Source organism: Corvus cornix, chromosome 7 (genome assembly GCF_000738735.6).
Source record: "Corvus cornix cornix isolate S_Up_H32 chromosome 7, ASM73873v5, whole genome shotgun sequence".
Lineage (NCBI taxonomy): Eukaryota > Metazoa > Chordata > Aves > Passeriformes > Corvidae > Corvus > Corvus cornix.
In genome coordinates, this window is record NC_046337.1 from 4,789,923 (window position 1) to 4,807,562 (window position 17,640).

At 37.3% G+C, this 17,640-nt stretch overlaps 1 protein-coding gene across 1 annotated transcript in view; it reads left to right on the forward strand.

The window, feature by feature from the left end:
* The window catches only part of LRP1B (LDL receptor related protein 1B), a 636,888-nt gene that overhangs the window by 388,664 nt on the left and 230,584 nt on the right, over positions 1-17,640 (forward strand). Inside the window, exons 8-9 of the mRNA XM_039555091.1 lie at positions 13,158-13,380; positions 16,237-16,408. Coding sequence (XP_039411025.1) covers positions 13,158-13,380; positions 16,237-16,408 — 395 coding nt within the window. The remainder of the gene's footprint in view (positions 1-13,157; positions 13,381-16,236; positions 16,409-17,640) is intronic.

A 17,640-nucleotide genomic window follows, 5' to 3' on the forward strand; every position in this document is an offset into this window, starting at 1 on the left:
AGCAGGTTAAGTCAAGCAATTACTGCTTGCTGAACACAGGAACAGCTTTTAAGAATATAAAGTAATATCTTTACTGCTCCTCAATTCCCTCTTCTAGAAGAAAACGTGAAAAGACCAGGAGCAGATTTTTTAATAAGGTAAGAAAGGAAACGACTGCTCTGCAGCAGGTGCTGTCTGTGTGTCCCAACCCAAGCCATCTTCTGCCTCTTCACAGAGAGCAGTGAGGAATGTGAGTGATTATAAACAGTGCTGGAGGTTGTGAGATTATTCACTGGGGATGTGTCAGAGGAGGACAATTATGTTGAAACAAAGTGAGGGGAAGAAAGCCCCAACTTAATCTGTGCTCCCTTTACCTCAGGCTGATCAGAGTAAATTAACTGCTATTGCAGGTAATATGCAAAGTAGGAATTAATTATAATTCTGACTTCAGAAAAAAATAATGTAAAAAATATGTTTTGTTAATGATGCCTGTAGACTACTGCCTTTATATTGTGTAAAGCAAGCAAGCAAACAGGAGTGCCCTGCTCCCCTCCAAATCCCACAAGGCTCTTTGCTGATCCACTCTGCGCTCATGTCAGTGTGTATCAATTTTGTCTTAAAATAAAGAAGTTAAGCCTTCCTGACAGGTAGGCACACCATGATATGCTTTCAGACGTGAAGGGCTATCTGCTGCAAAGGGAATCTTCTCCTCACACTGCATCAGCTGCTTTAATAAAAGCATCTCCATCGATACCTCTTGGGCTTGCACGTGCAGATGTAACTTCACCTCCTTTCCTTCCGTCATTCATCACATGAGAAATCATGTACTCAGCATTTAGATTGGGGTTTATGTTGTTTCTTCTTCTCCTAAAATGAGGTAATTAGTTAATTAATAAAACTAATGAGTTAATCTGCTCTAAAATGCAACTGTGTTCATTGCTGTGTGCCTGGTGGCCTGGAGACTTGGGGAGCAGTGCTACATAGATTTAGTTACCACTGATGTGACCAAAAGCCTGTGAGACTGAGTGGCATGGCTCATAAATATGTAAGAATTCCGTTTTTCATATGGCATTAATGACATCAGCCATAAGTTACTTCTTTGAGTTCTAAAATTGTCTTAGAATTGATAATAAAATTGGTGGATGGCTCAGCTATCAGTTCATGCTGGCATAATCTAACTGCTTTGCACATTAATAAATTCCTGTTCTTGGCCAGAAAAGTATTTTTATTTCATTTTTCCTGCAATTCTTTCTTCATTTTTTTTTCCATTTTAGTAATTTTCAGAAATCGTCTTCCTATCTAATTCTGCGTGGGGTAGGTTGGCATTTGAAACATTATTACAGAGATGGTGTTTGCAACCAACGTGTTTCCCCCCCCTTTTCTCTTCATTCTGCTTCGAGTTGGGGCTGCTAACACATCTCTACATTTCTGGTGCTTCAGAAACATAATTAGGAAATAGATTTGTGTGCTGGCTTCAGATGTCCTTCCTTGAGTAAGGAAATCCAGGAATGGGCTCACTGAGCATTGCAGAGGAAAATGTGGGGTGAGGTGGTACCGTTTGTCCCGTTCCTCAATAACAGGGACAGCCCAGGTCAGACCCTGAGTGGAATAGGGCAGGAGGGGAAGTGCTAAAGCTTCCTTTATTTTTCTATTTTTTATTCATTTATGATTAGTGACTTTCTGGAATTCTTTCTATGCTATCGCTCCATGCTTTTATTCCCAGAGAACAAGGAGGAGTCACAGTCTCATAGCAGAAAATGTCTGATTGATATGGATAGATAGATAGATAGATAGATGGATAGATAACCCAGTAATCCCCTGAAATAATATTTATTTTGTTGCTGCGTATTTTGGTGAAATTTTCCCATGGTTTTGTGGGTTCTCTGTGGGGGGACAGGGAATTTATTTTATCTTGTTCTTCATTTGTTTGATTTCATCTAATCCCTTCATCATTTCTGTAAACAGGGCATCATTTTGTGCTACCATATTTTTCCAACTGCTTTAAAAAAAATTATATAAATGGTGTGTTTGGAGCAGAAGTGGATGCTGTGCCTCTGCATCAAATGAGAGCCTCTTTAATCCCACAATTCCCACGTTGCTGCTCACAGCCCCTTATCTAATTCATTACTTATGTTCACAACTCTGTAACAAGTACAGCGACTGTATTACAGATACAGCTTTTCTATAAACTACTTTGTCATGCCAGAACAGGTTTTCACTGTTCGTGAAGTGACACAAACGTCATGTGGAAAATAACGGCAGATAAATCAGTGAATAAGGGTTATTCGAATGATCCACTCAATTGAAACTGGAAATTTCAAAGCAATGACTGAAATAAATAAATATATGCATATTAATCACTTTGAGCATCAAAATAGAGAGCCTCTATCCATTTGCTGTTACATTCTAGTCAGTACCCACATATTATTACATACCACCACATACTGAAACTTTTTTGTCTTTGTATTCTTCATGGCACTCAGTAAATCTTTCAGGAAAAGTCTATGAAAATACTTCCTAACTAGAGCCGAAAGCAGGAGCTCTTTTTTGTTAATTATTTGTATAACTTCTCTGCCACTGTAGAAATTTATTGAGTAATGTGGCAGGTCATCGATGGGCTCTCAGTTGGGGAACCTTTGGAAGTCAAAATGGAAATACTTCTGTTGTTTATATATTTCTGTTACAAATCAGCACTCTTTGGCTTTAAACTCTGAATATATGCACAGTTTCCTAGCAGCTTCATATTAGTTCTAGTAATTAGACACTAATTACTAGTGGTATTATAAATAATTCTGCCTTCCCACTAGGCCTAGCTGCTGTAAATTAAAGGTTAAGAGATCAAGAATAGAGGAACGACAGCAAAAGCACTACAGCCTTCTCTGTGGTGGAATAAAACCAATTTTGTTGTCACTTAACTGAAATTGAGTTCTGTTTTGTAGTGCCTTAAGAAAAAAATATCATGAAGATTTAAAGAGTCTGTGATCTCCGAAGAGATGAAATAATGCAAATACAATATTTTCAACCTAATTTCAAATATTACAATTCTGTATAAATCCTGCTTTGCTTTTCTTTCTACTAACTTGATCATTTGGTGTCTATGATCTTTGTTTTAGACAAGACTTTGGTTTGGGTTTTGGGGTTTTTTTTGTTGTTTTTTTGTATGGCTTTTTTTTGTTTGGTTTTTTTGGTTGGTTGTTTTTTTGTTGTTGTTGTTTTAGTTTTGGGGCTTTTTTTTTTGAATAATTTAATTTGCAAGTACAATTTTGGGGAGAAAATGACTTGTTTAGTCAGCAGTTAATGAGGAAGCAAAACTGCCTATTTTTACTTACTTACTGCCAAGGTGAGACATGGAATCAAGTAATTCACTCACTGCTGACATTAAATAATAACAGTTTAGGAAATTGGAGTAGGGAGATTGTAGCTCTGAGTCCTGCATAGAGATGTGCCATCACTGAGCCCGGTGTGGACCAGCAGCACCCAAACCAACCTCTCCAGCAGAAAATACTTGATCAGAAACTCAAGATATAGGACAAGTTCTAATATTCTCTTCAGAACTTACTACCTTACAAAAAACCCCACAAACATTAGCAATCAGAGATTCCTAGACAGGAGCATCAAGGTGCTGGATGAGAATTTTGTTTTTATTTCATTTTGTGCAGTTATAGTTTGGGTAGATAATTTTTTCTTGGTGAGACCTGAGCACCCCTTATTGTTGTTCACCACTGGAATCATCAATTGAATTGGAATAATTCCCTAACCTGCAAAATTTACTACTTCATCCTTAAGGAAGGCCAGGATACAGATCATTTCTGTCCATTGCTGCCAAGCACAGGCTGTCTATTTTCTGTTCTGCACTGTGATAAATAACCATTGGCACAGTTTAAACCAGCTTAAGGATTTACTGTGTTAGTAATGTTTGCTTGTGGAGATCAAATATTAAATGTTTTTGCTTCTCTTTGGCATAAGGTGAGATCATTAGCATGCATAACCTTGATTTAAATTAATTTTTTATACAAATTAGCATTTATATATGTATTTGAAATATAAATTTCAAGTGTAATTTTGTCAGAATAGTTCTATTACAGCCTCACCTATCTCTATATCCAAGATCATCTTCAGCTTTGATGTCATTGATCATATTTAATGACTTAAATTCACTCCAAGAGCTTAAGAGTAAAGACACTGAGGAATACACACCAGCACAGTTCCTTCCCACAGCATTCCCAGTGTGACTTTTCCTAAGTGCAGCAAAAAAAACCAAAAAACCAAAAACCAAAAAATAAAAACCAAAACAGACAAAAAACCCAACCAACAAGCAAACAACAAAAAAAAAAACAAAACAAACCAAACAAAACAAAGGAAACCAAACCAAGACAAAACAAATTAAAAACAAAAACAAAACAAAAACAAAAACAAAAAAACTCAAAAAAACCCAAAACACACCTTAGATAAGAAGGAAAGAATAACCAAGCATCCAGCAGCAGTTCCCACAGCAAAGCTGCCAGCTTCCAGCACTGTGCAGTGCTGTGATTTCCAGAGTTTGAAACATCACTGCATTTAATAGCAACTGATACATCCTTCCCTGAATTTGCTTGAAAATAAAAAAGCCCTCATCCTTTCTGTTGACTGCTAACTCATCATGACTTCAAATCATCTGTTTGGGGTCTAAAGAGTCCAAATGTAATCCTACCCTCTCTGCAGGTCTTCCTGGGAAGGAGCCCTGAGGTTCCTGAAGCATGCAAACTGTGGATTTTTGATTATTTAATGTAATCCTACATAATGATGATTATTGTAGCATTTTCTGCATAAGATGGATGAGACAGGTTCTCAAATGCCAGCTATAACTGACATTTAATCTGGTATAGGTCATCAAATACCAAGGTGGAAGAACTAGTTTAATTTATTTTTCCTCATTAATAATGCATTTAAAAGAAATTAATATTGCAAAAATGTTTTCTTTTTCATTCCTTGTCACTAAGTGGAAAAAGTTGGTTGACAGAAATCACATATTTGAAGACAAAGCATCCTGTATTGTGATCGATGCTGGTGGTGCAGAAAACATGATTTTAAATCCCTGACAAGCTGAGTGGGCCCATTTTCCACATTTCATAGTGCCAAACGCTCCATCCAACCATCATTTCTCAGGCTGGGTTGAAAAGGCCATGTCTCAAATTCTGGGAAGGAAAAGCCCCTGGAGAAGTGAGGCTGTGTTTGGGAAATGATGGCCTGCTGTGTCTAGACAGTCCTTTTTAAACAATGAGCTGCTGCTGCTGCTGTCCTGATTTGCTCTGAGGCTGAGCTTAGCTCTAGGACAAAAGTTAAACCTTCCAAACTCCACTCTGCTTTAGCCTGAAGCTCCTCAGGCTGCAAGTCAAACACAATTTCAGGGATCTTCTTTATTTCTACCTTTATTCCCCTACAATCACTGAACAATTAAATGAAAACTCTCCCCCCTCCCGCCCCCCAAAAAATCCTATTTTAAAAAGTAATTTTTAATATTGTCGCTTTTCAACTGTGGGAAAAGGTTATTTATTAAGTGGAAGAAGCAATAGAGTCTGACTGCACTAATAATATCTTGTGAAGATTAAATACCTTCAGGAAAAGTGCTGCATTTATTTCTTCTGTGCAAGAGCTTCAGTACAATACTAAGGAAATCTTTGAAAATAAGTGTCTGAATATGTGTATTCTGCTGTGTGCATAAAAGAGTTCATGTAAAGAGTATAAAAGGTCAAGTGGCACCATTTTGATGCTCCAGAAGTGATTCAAAGCAGAATAATCAAAAACAGCACATTAAAATACATATCTTGAGTTGAGTTTGAAGGATAACATATATATCAGACCCTGAGCTGCCAGTGAAGAAAGAGAATTTTTATTTTCTATGGCAAAATTATTTCCCTTCATCTTGTGCATCTGGTAAAGCAGTGGAAATTAACCATCTTGCCCTCAAAAATAAGTATTCAGGATAATCCAAGGATTATTCATCATCATGTTCCAGATTTCAGTATATCTTACATCAATGTGTGCATGGTTTGAATGTAAAAACATATTTTATAACTACAGAAAATCTGCTATTTTTTTTTTTTCCCTTTAGGTAGAGTTTATATCTACTTTTTAAAAAAATATTATAGTGAATTCATGGCATTATTTGGATGTCACATTAAAAGTCTACTTAAATGTTGATATAAAGCTGTGTTACATGGCACTTTGTTTATAAAATGAATTTTTTCAGTGGATCAGCACACTGATTTGGCACAGCTGGTTTGTGATAAAATGGAAATAATCAATGTTTCTTCATTCATTTTCTAATTGATGAGCTTGTAGTAGCACATGAGGAAATACATTTTAGGCTGAAAGGACTCTAATTCCAAATTTCTGCATCTGATTTAAGTCTGAATCCTTACATTTTCAGATAAAGGGCAGTAATCTGACAAATGAATACTAATGTTCAGGGCCCTTGGTGAATCCAGGAATACATCTGCGATTTCATTTCAAACTGGCACTTATTAAGACTTTGCATGTAGTTACAAAAAAAAAAAGTGGCTGAAAAGGTAATATTTGATTTACTTATTAAAATTTTATATTGGAAATAAATTTTCAAAATTCAGGCAACATCCTTTTTGTTCAGAAGATTACTTTGTGCACAGAATTGCTAAAGGTAATTACATGACTTTAATGAAAATATGTTGAATTTTTTTTTAGACAGAAAGCGGGTTAATCAAGTATAAATTTGTTAAATTCTAAGGGATGCACTTTTTCAAGAGGAAATCTCATTGCTGTAGTCTTGATGTGGGAAAAACCAGACAACTTTTGTGATGAGAATGAGTATAAGACCAAACTTTCTTTACAATTTTATCCACAAGCAAAACCTGTGAACTGAACTTTCATTTCTCTGTGTGTTTGCTTTATTGCTATCATATTCCAGATGTGCATTTTTTTATCATGTACAGCCACAACTATTCATGAAAGGAGCACGAAAGGGAATATGGTGGGATTGATATGGGGTTATGATGTATTTACTCTGCATAGGAAGAAGTAGAGCTTGTGTGAGAAAATAGCAACTGTGACTAAACACCACTAGACCGAAAATCAGCAGTACTTCATTCCTGCAGGACCCAGAGATGGCAGAGGAGTGCTTTGGAGAGGCAACTTGTAGTCTTACCCTGTAGAAAAAGCATATTTGGGTGGAAAAAGGAGGGGACAAACACTTTCAGAGATTATTCTGAACTTTAAATATGTGTATTTGATTGACATCCCTAAGACAAAAGAAAGTGAAGGCTTTTATACCCTCTGTAGTGGAAGGGATCAAACTTGAAGAAAAACATGCAGGATTTTGTTGTTAAAAGCTATAACAATGGTGGAGTGTAGTAGTAACAATATTATAGACAACAGTCCTGAATTATCAAATTACATTCACTTTATGACACCTCTGAAAATTCATGTTTCTGTGTCTGTAAGGACATGGCGGGGGTACCTGTTTATGGCAAAACAATTCAGCTTTCTAACAGGCATATTTTTATAGATGGATGATGGACAGTTTAAATAGAAAAACAAACAAAAAAAATGACAATTTATATCTCCTTTAGCAGTGAACCAGACCGGCTCTGCTCCATCCCCAAATTCTCAGCTGCTTTCCCTGTTTGCTGCTCAGGCCACCACCCTGGTGCTGCAAATAAGTAAACTTTAGTTTGACTTGGCGATTTCCCTGTAGAGAGAAGTGGATTTCATTACAAATGTCCCCACTAAGGGTTGAGCTTGTGCTGATTGTTGCCTGTTGTTGTGCAGCAAGCAGTAAGTGGAGCTGGGCTCTGTGTGGTGAGAATGAGTTGTCTGACTGGGTTTTACTTTTATCTGCAGCTCAACCCTGTGCTGCTTCCTGCATGGTACTAAATCTGCAGCTCTCTAGGAGAAGAAAGCATTATTATTTTACTCACAGGCACTCATTGCTAGATTTCCAAAATGCCAGGAACATTTGGAACATATGTCCTCCTTTACACTGCAGAAATCACAGAGGAACTTTAATAGAATTTCACTCCCATGCAGCACAAAAACATCCACTCGATATTTCCTTCCAATATCAGTTACCAAAAAAAAAAAAAAAAAAAGGAACATTTCTGGAGAGCAAAACAGTTTCTCATCCCCTAAAATAGTGTGGGTTTAGAAGGAGAAATTATCCTCCAGATGATGGGTGCTGTGTTGTGCTGGAAAGAAGCACAGGAAGGAGAAACACAAATACCCCGATCCAATGGTGTTTCAGTTCCTCACCTGGGGAAAAATCTCCCTTTGCCCCAAACCTGAGAATTGCTTTCAATGTGTGTGTGTTCTAGCACATAGTGTTCTTTGAGTTCCTAAAATCTGTCTGGGACACTGAGGGCCATGGCTCATTTATTACCAAAAATGGGCTGAATCTGAGGGTGGCCAATTTCTTTTGGTGTAGAGGTGGATGAAAAAGGAAAACTGCTGAACCCAGAAACCATCCTAAACATCAACAAAAAAAGAAATGCTCCTGGACCACGCTATGAAGCATATTATTATTTAAATGCAATGTAAACTAAATCGAATCACATTCATTTTGATTAAATGCAGTAGAAATCAGATACAGGACTGTGTGGCAGTCCCCTTCTGAGAATCCAGTCAGTCGATCACCTCATACCTGGGCTGTAAGAGAACCCCACAGGGTGTTTTCACACAGTCCTTTTGACTGGATATTTTGATCACCTCCTCTGAAGAGGGTTCCTTCTTCATCACAGTCCCTATAATTTTAGTTGTCCTATTTGTCCTACAGTTAATCTGGCTGGTGCCACTCAATGTCAATGCTGTTCTCATTATGTTTCAAACCAGTTAAATTGAACAGCATTTCTGTTAATTCCAATTCAAACTTTTTTCCCCACACCATAATCCCGCTCCTAAATTGGTAAAAAGCCTCTAACGTTTTGTCACTTGTTCATTTTGCCAGGATCAACTGAATATCTTTAGTCACCTTCTGTCTTGAAAATGATCCTCTCGGTATAGCTGCTGAAAACTAAATGCTGTCCTTTCTACTCATAGCTCTTGTTGAGGTGTGGTAGGAATTATTTTACTTTATTCTAGTTAGATCTTGTCCACAGCAGTAATTTGGCCTAAGAAAGCATCCTCTTTTTCTATATATGCTTTACTAAAAATTTGCCTCCTATAATATTTCATTGGTTTTTTGTCAAAGAGCCCCAGAATTGTGATTTTTTGCCCCCCAAACTCTGATTGTGCTGTACAGTGTTTGGCATCTTAGGTGCATTAGAAATTAGCAGTTTTCAGTCATGCAAGTGCCCAAATGCAGCTTTACAGGGAAAGTATTTCTTTGTCAGCTAATTAAATAGATGGGTTATGAATGAGGTGACTGAAAGCTTGCAAAACAAAAGGAAGTGACAAGGGAGAAGTTGGTGGGCAAAACCAGTGGTGATAAGGGATTTGGCAACTGAACTCAGGCAGTAACTATCTGAATTTCTATTGAGGGCAGCTGTCTCTGTCAGGAAAGAAAAAGGGCCTTTTGAGGCCCTCCCTACATGGTTTTGAGGCTTGATAATGAAGGAAAGATGAATCTGTGATCACTGGTGTGAGAGCAGGGACTGGGAAGTTCACTGTCACTTTTGTCTCATGACAGCATTCTTTTCTTCTGGCATTAGTTCTATTTGGTAACATTTATTGCTGGTTTTAGGCAGTGGGTTTGTCAGTGGGGATATTTCAAAATGCTAGAGAGTTGTTGTTGCTCAGATGCGGAGGGAATCGTCCCTGTGTATCTTTTCCTGGTTGGAACCAAACTCTTTGGAAAACCTCCAATCATAACTTTTTGAGACTAAGCTGTTAGGCTGAGGAGGATGTGTGTAAGAGCTGGTGAGAGGATAAGTGTAAATCAGCAGTGTAATAGAGCTGTGAAAACAGCAAATGCCATCCAGGGGCGGCTGAATCTCCAGCTGTTGCAGAGAGGTTGCTGGGCCATTGTGCAGGCACTGGTGAGCTCCACTCTGGAGCAGCACACCCAGTGCTGGCCATGCTTGTTCAAACACTGACCTAAAACTGGAATAACTAACTGCACTGAAGGGCAGCAGAAAGAGTCTGCCTTATGAGATGAGAAATCTGCCTTCCCTTGCTTATCTCTAGCTTCTAGGTAGAGGGAAAGAATTTGATTGCCATCTAGAAATATCTCTGGAGGGGAAGATGGGTGAAAGTAGCTGTTTAAGCCAAATAAGCTGCTGCAGAAATCAGCTGGTGTAATTTAGCCTGGAAGGTATCACCATTAGTTATTAGATGTAGATTCCCAGCTGCTGGAACAACAGTGAAACCATTCTGGAAGAGTCAAAACAACTGAACACTTTTATGAGTTTAAGTGCCTGCAAAGCACCAGGACTTGATGAAGAAGATGGCCCTTTTTGTTCTTGATTAACTGCAGACAGAATTCAGAATTTCGACACATTAAGTCTATAGCTTTCAAAAGATAGCATGCCTTAATAAAATCCAGTTTAGTGCCAACATTTTTACTGTTACAGCAGCCTCAATTAGCATCCTCTTTGGCAGTCTCAGGAAATAAAGGCTGTAATGAACTCAGCTCTCCTGTCGGATCCTGTCCCTCAAGGTCAGCACCAGTGCCCTGAGCTTGGGCTGTGCAGGGACATGCACATGGCCAGTTTTCCTCCTGAAATTGCTCTGTGAATGGATAAAAGATTTCATTGCCCTCTGCTGAAAGTGGAAAGGCAAACCCAGCACCATTTGTGAGCAGAAAAATTAGCCTTGAGCTGAAATAAATACTGTACAGTGCATCCTTGACAGCTCCCAAGGCAATGGAAATACAGCATAATTGTGGGTCAGCTTCTTGTGTTAGAAATGCAATTCTGGTTTAAACCTCACTCTAAAAATCTGCATTAGTCTTTAAATACAGAATTGCCTTTCAAGATTACACAATAAAGCTTTTAATTTTCTTAATTTAATTTTCAGAGCTCTTTGATCGTACAGCAGCAGTTAGGCAGCTACTTTCTTGTTCTGTCTTTCACCTCTTCATTTAATTATAAAGTTTTATTGTTGTCAGTCTCCAGGAGAAGAATAATGATTTTTTGAGTAAAAGGAATGTCATTTGCACATGAAGTCATGATAACTTGCACAAATGATGTTAATATAAAACAGATATTGAAGAAAAAAAGAAATATCCCCCACTCCAGAAAGCTGGAGCAGCCACTTAAATTCTTAAATATTCTTGATTCTTAGATACTCCTTACTGGATTTGTTATTGATGTGCAAGCACTTTATTTGTTTTCTGATCTGAATAGATATTCTCATTGTAAAAGGCTAATAGTTATTATTTCTTACTTATTTTAGTCTGTAGAAATGTTAAATCATTAATAAGAAACAGTGAACACTACGCAGTAGAGTCAGTCTGAAGTCAAACTTCAGGTCTTGGTAACTGCTGTGTGTCTGGATGTGTATTTATGCATACGTGTGTGTGTATTTGTATATTTATATATTTATATATTTACACGTATGTGAGTGTGTTCGTGCCTGATCACAGCAAACCCAGTCGGTTCTATGATTGCAAAATGAGCTTTATTTGAATTATTGAATCTTGAAGTACCATGTCCCATTAAATAGCATAAATCAAATCCCCAGAAGTACAGATTGTAGTCTTGAGTACATGTAACTTTTTAGCAGCTTCTTTTAAATGTATATAGGTGTTGGCCTTGTTATTTCTGATGATACGAGTGCACTTACTTTGCATATATTCTGTACTATGGACATGTTGATTTATACAAACTTGAATGTTAAGTGTATGTTTTTAAATATATTCTTAGAGTACAGCTGGGGTAAAGAATGACAATGAAGGACAGGACAGGAATTCTGGATTATTTTGATAAATAGAAATCCCTGTCAGGAATGCAGTTATCCCTCAGGAATGTTATAGGTAAAGTTTATTCTGCCTTATGGCCTGGTGATGGACTACATGACCTTTCAAATTCTCCTCCAGTCCTATTTTATGTTTCTGAGATCAATTCATTTTGGCATTTGACATCTCCTGCACATAGACTATAGATGATTTTTTTTTTGTTGTTTTTTTTTTGGGGGGGGGGGTTGTTGTTGTTGTTGTTTTCTGGTTTGTTGTTTTTTTTTTTTTTTATTTTCACTTTTTGCACTTGAAACACTTTAACTATCTCTAAAATGTATTCTTCTTTATTTGAAGACTAAAAATAAAGGATATAGGTTTCTTTTGTCTATTCAGCAAACAGCCTAAAACTGGATTTTTGTAAGAGGTTACAAGGCTATAAATTACTGCTCGTTCACATAAAGATATCTGAAGGTTTATATGCAGATGATCCAAAGTTATTCCCATTAGTGGTAATAACTAGGAGATAATTCACTTCATTTGGATAATGAAATCCTGGTTCTCAAAGTAGTTTTAGTAACATTCAGCCTGGAATCAGATTATTCTTTACAGCATGTTAAAGTCATGGCAAGGTGGTCTTCAGCTTGCAAGTGTAATTTGTTCTCACAAATAGGTAATCTTGTTAAAATATTGTCATGTTAATCAAAATTGATTTGCGTGTGCTAAAGCCAGTGAATGCTAATCAAGTATCGGGTCAGGCAGCTTTAGCAGCAGTTCTAAGTCTTTGATAGTTTCCTGTTATTCCTGGATGGAATGACTCAGTGGATTTGTGGAAGCATTTTGAAGCCTGAACACCTTTCCAAGGCTGGATACAAATGTGCTACAGATTAAAGCATCTCCCTCAGAAATAAATTTTAAAACACCTGGCAGTGGGAATCACTGTATTTGTTACAGCTTGTGTGCAATGTTCTGTTCTCCAGACAACGTGAGTGCTTTATGCTTTTGTCACTGTTATCTGCAACTATCTTGCCATTTTTTTACAAATAATGGTTAAAAATATATTTAAGATTGTAATTTTAGAGTATTACATGGTTTATCTGTTTTGTAAGAAAATGCATTTAGAACTTCTGTGCATTACATTTGAAAGATGGATCTGTGTAATTGTTAATTTGTTTGAAGATACGGTGAATTTTTAAAAGTAATTATGTGATTATCAGTATGGGGTATCTAGGAAATTGGAATGACAAAGAACAAAAACTTCCTTTTGCTGGAGCCAGCAGGAGCTTTGCACTCTGCTCACACCCTTTAAAACTTACAACATCTTATTTTCTTTCAACAGAAAGCTTTTCTTCACAGACTACGGGAATGCTGCCAAGGTGGAGAGATGTGACATGGATGGAATGAACAGGACGTGGATAGTGGACTTGAAAATTGAACAGCCAACTGCTCTGGCACTAGACCTCATCAATAAATATGTGTACTGGCTTGACATATATCTGGAGAGTGTGGAAGTTGCTGACTATCAGGGGAGGAGGAGGCAAACAATAACTAAAGGCAGACAAGTAGGTATTTATTTGCAAATTAGTAAAAAGTAATATCATCAGTAAATGAAGGCACATAATGCTAGCAGCTACAGGGATTTCATGTTTTTTTCCCTTTTTAGTTCAAATGCATTAGACTTTAAAAGATCCATCTGAATGTTTTGGTTTAGCTGCGATTTAGCCCATTTTGCTACCTATGAATGTTTCCATACAGTGTCTCATTAGCAGTGCACCAGGTAAGTCACACTCCCCATTGTAAAAGACTTCAGGAGGGAAAATATGGGGTGGAAAGGTGCTGGGAGATAAATCCTTAATGACAAGATGTCCTTACCCACTCAGGAAGGAGAGACTAACAGGCTCAATAATGTGAAACAGAATAGCAAAAGCTATTCACCCATTCAGACTAATCTGGATGCCCTTAAATCGTATTTTTGTTGATGGCAATGATGCTTTTCACAGCTGATCCTGATGTTTAGAGTCATAAATACAAGCACTGAGACTGTGTGAGTCTTTGAGCAGGAGCATTTCAATCCATTAGCTTGGAGAGTGGAAGAGTTCTCTGACAGTTGTGAGTCTTATGTAAATCCAGGGAAAATCAGCAAAGACCAAACTGTTCTGGTCACTACTTGAACTGCCAGAGCTGGTGTGGGCACCAAGTTGCATCTGCTTCTGCTTGAGGTTAAACAGGGAGTGTAAAAATGTGCAAGCAGAATAAACATTTTACGTGTTTTGCTGTCATTCCTTGCTTCCAAATAATCACTGTTTACCGAGACACAACTGGTTAGACTAACTTACCTAAAAGTAGGCAGAAAATGTGACAAAAGGCAGTCTAAGTGGTGGTTTGGCAAACACCTTCCTGTTTTTTACCAATCTATTCCCAGTATTTAACCAATTTTGGAACAACAGGTCTTGTAAACTTTTGGGTTTATTGTTTTGGTTTTGGTTTGTTTTGTTTTTTTTTTTAACGTAACATTTTGGAATAGATACTTAAAAAGCTAAAATCATTTTCAGAAGCCATTAACAAATACCTTTACAGGCTTGTAACTGAGTTGTACTGGTGTCATAGGAGAGATGCTTGTTCTTTCTCTACTTGCTGAAATTTAGATGCGAAAGAGGGTACTTTCTCAAGTTCAGGGGGATTCTTTCTTCTCAAAACTAGCTAAGAAAAGAGGAGATCTGTGTCTTTTAGGATGGGTGAAGGGTAGTAAAAAGTTTGGCTTCTCACTGCTGTCACAAAAAGTACCAATTGTCTTTCCACTCAAATGAAGAATTGGTAATTTCAGTAGGTTTTGTGCTGCATTTGCCATAATCTAGAATGATTGTTTCTCCAAGTTACTCCTCATTAGCCTGAGGAAACAGCAAACCACCAAACTGTTCACAATAATTTTTAGGGACTAAAGTTTATTGTGTAAATACAAGCATATCAGCGATGTGCTTTCGAAACAAAACTGGATTTTGTGATTGTCAGCCTGGGTGGCTTTCAAAGGATATCCAGCAATGTTTTCACTCGTGCATAAGATTGCTGGAAAGCTTCATGAGATGTAAAAAACCCAAAAATAAAAAACAAATACAAATAATTTGGTCATTATAAAATGCATTGCAAAAAGAGCCACATAGTTTAGTAGTTTTAATAAAGAAAAATGATAAAGACTTAAACTGAGTGCAAATGGAAATAGGGAAGAAAGGATTGTAATTCAGGGCAGAATTCCACAATTTGGTACAGATGCATCTTTATTTTCAAGGCTGTTTTCTCTTCCATCTTGCTATAATTGCATTGAATTTCTTTTGGGTCTTAATCAAACACTTCCGATGATGTCAATTATTATTTATTTTTCTGGATGAGGACAGAATACAATGGCAAGACTTGGCCAACTGTGGTATAATTTCCTGAACGACTGAAATACTTGATGCACAACAGGGTTGTTTTGTTTGGGTTGGTTTTTGGTGACGTAGGTCTGAATTTGTGAGTGAATGAGATAAGTAAATACTTTGTGGTGAGCAATTTAATGATTAAAGTAATAAGATATTCAGCTTGTGCATATATGAGCATCTGCCAAAAAATTCTCTTTAATTTGTCCAGCTTTCAGAATTGCCTGTGAGATATTTTACATTTTCTAAATCTATAAATCAAGAACAGCCTCTAAATTTTAAACACTTAGTGTTTGAGCTGTGGTTGTCTTAACTAACTGCAGTTAGGTAATTTTTAATCTGTGTGCTCAGACACATCAGAAATTAATACGATTTTAGAATTCACTTTTTGAGAAACAAGTGCTGCCAAGTGGCCACCACCATATTCAAAGACACCAATACAAAAGGAACCCAGCAAAGCTGACAGAATTTGTATTTCTCATGTACTCAAGAAAATATTCAGCAGGTATATCTTGCACCATTTGCCTTGATTGATCATAAAATAATTTTAAAAAGTGGATCAATTACACTTATGAACTGTTTTAAAATTCTAAGTTTACTATATTTATTAGTTAATGCTAGTTAATAATAGTTAATTTATCTTAGTTACTATTAGTTAATGATCATTAGTTAATACTAAGTTGTTGCACTTAAAGTATGCAGAAGTTTTTAATTTAAAAAACAGAGAAGTGGGGAATTTGGAGACTAAATGAATTTAGACTGCTAAATAATTATAATTTTATGCCTTTCTTGTACAAAGCTTTTCTAATTATAAATTTCAGACTACAAGAATGGGAACTATACTTCTAGTGTAATTTTTTAAATTTTTACAAATATTTACTGACATATTCAGAAAACCTTTTGTACAGTTTATCACATACAATTTACACTAGTGTTTGATGTTTACAACTCCTGGATATGCCTAAAATATTGAGCTAAAATAATGATTCCATTTTTATTCTTTTCCAGATTGGGCATCTTTGTGGTTTGGCAGTATTTGAAAGCTATTTATATACAATTAATTCAGATAACCTCAGCATCTTGCGAATAAACAGATACAATGGTACTGATGTTCAGGCTCTTGCTAGGCTGGACAATGCTAAAGAGATTCGTGTGTACCAGAAAAGAACTCAAGCAGCAGGTAAGACCAAATTTCCTCTCTCTAGAAAACATAAAACCGGGCATTAAGTGGTTGTGTGGTTAAAAAGTATCTGAAGATGGAGTGACAATTTGTCCTTGTGGCACAACTTTCTGTAACTTCATCTGCCCAGTTTTCTGTGTGGTTGTTGCCACTTTTCCTGTGTCTCTAAGCTGCCGACTCAACCTCTTTCTGAGACTCCAGTTTGGAGAGCTGCCGAAGAGCCCTGCTCTGCGCTGTGAGGCTCAGACCTCTGAGAGTTTAACACCTTCAGAACTGTTGGATGTCCCAGAGTTGTCTGCATGCTCGATCTCAGATCTCAGAGGTTCCTGGTATCTCTGGGCGTGCTTTTGAGACACCACCTCATGTGAGCTCCTGTCTTTGGGGCTGCCAGAAAGGCACAGGGGTGTGGGCAGCCAAGCCGCCAAGCTGCCAGCACAGCACCGGGGAGAGAGGGAAAGGCTGACAGTGTTTCCTTGCTTTGTGTGAATGTCAGCATTGCCATCTGTGAAAGAAATCTTCATTTTCCTCTAGAATGAAAAACTTTTCTATAATCTCAGAATTTTTTGGTAAAACAGCAATTTCTGAGGTCCGTAATCCTGTATGACTTTAATTTGTTTACATCCTTTCTGCATGGAGAAGAGCAGTGGGACTTGTGGGAACTTTGTGTAAAGGTAGCAAGATCCATAACATTTACAATGATTCTTCATGAGAATTTTTGAAGTGACTGATAACAATAAATCGTTGCCATGACTGCTTAGAGTGAAAAGCCAACACATCAATTCTCAATGTTGATGTTTCTAAACAGAATGGCTGCTTCTGGAGAAGTTTGTGAAGTGGGAACGAACTCTAAATTGATGTAGAGTGGGTGAACTGATTTTCACCCTGGAGCTGAGGGCATTGATTTGCAGATGTCAATGTCTGAAGGAGGCTGCAAAGACTCTTTCTTTGCTATTATCATCCCTCTCGTACTCCTGAGGGAGTCAGAGAGGTTGAGTAGAGGAGAGACGTGAGCACAGTGTAATCTTCTGTTACATCCTGTCATTACTCCACTACTCCTTTTGTTTTGAATGGACATGTTTGTTGCTTGTCAAGATTCTCTGTAAAGGCTGTCTCAGCTTGCTGGAGTTTCTGTATTACCTTTAACTATATCGACCTTAAACCACTTGATTGCTTTGCTTTTTTTTTTTAAAAAAAACCTGAAAAGCTTGAGGTAAAGTAGGAAGAAAAGAAAA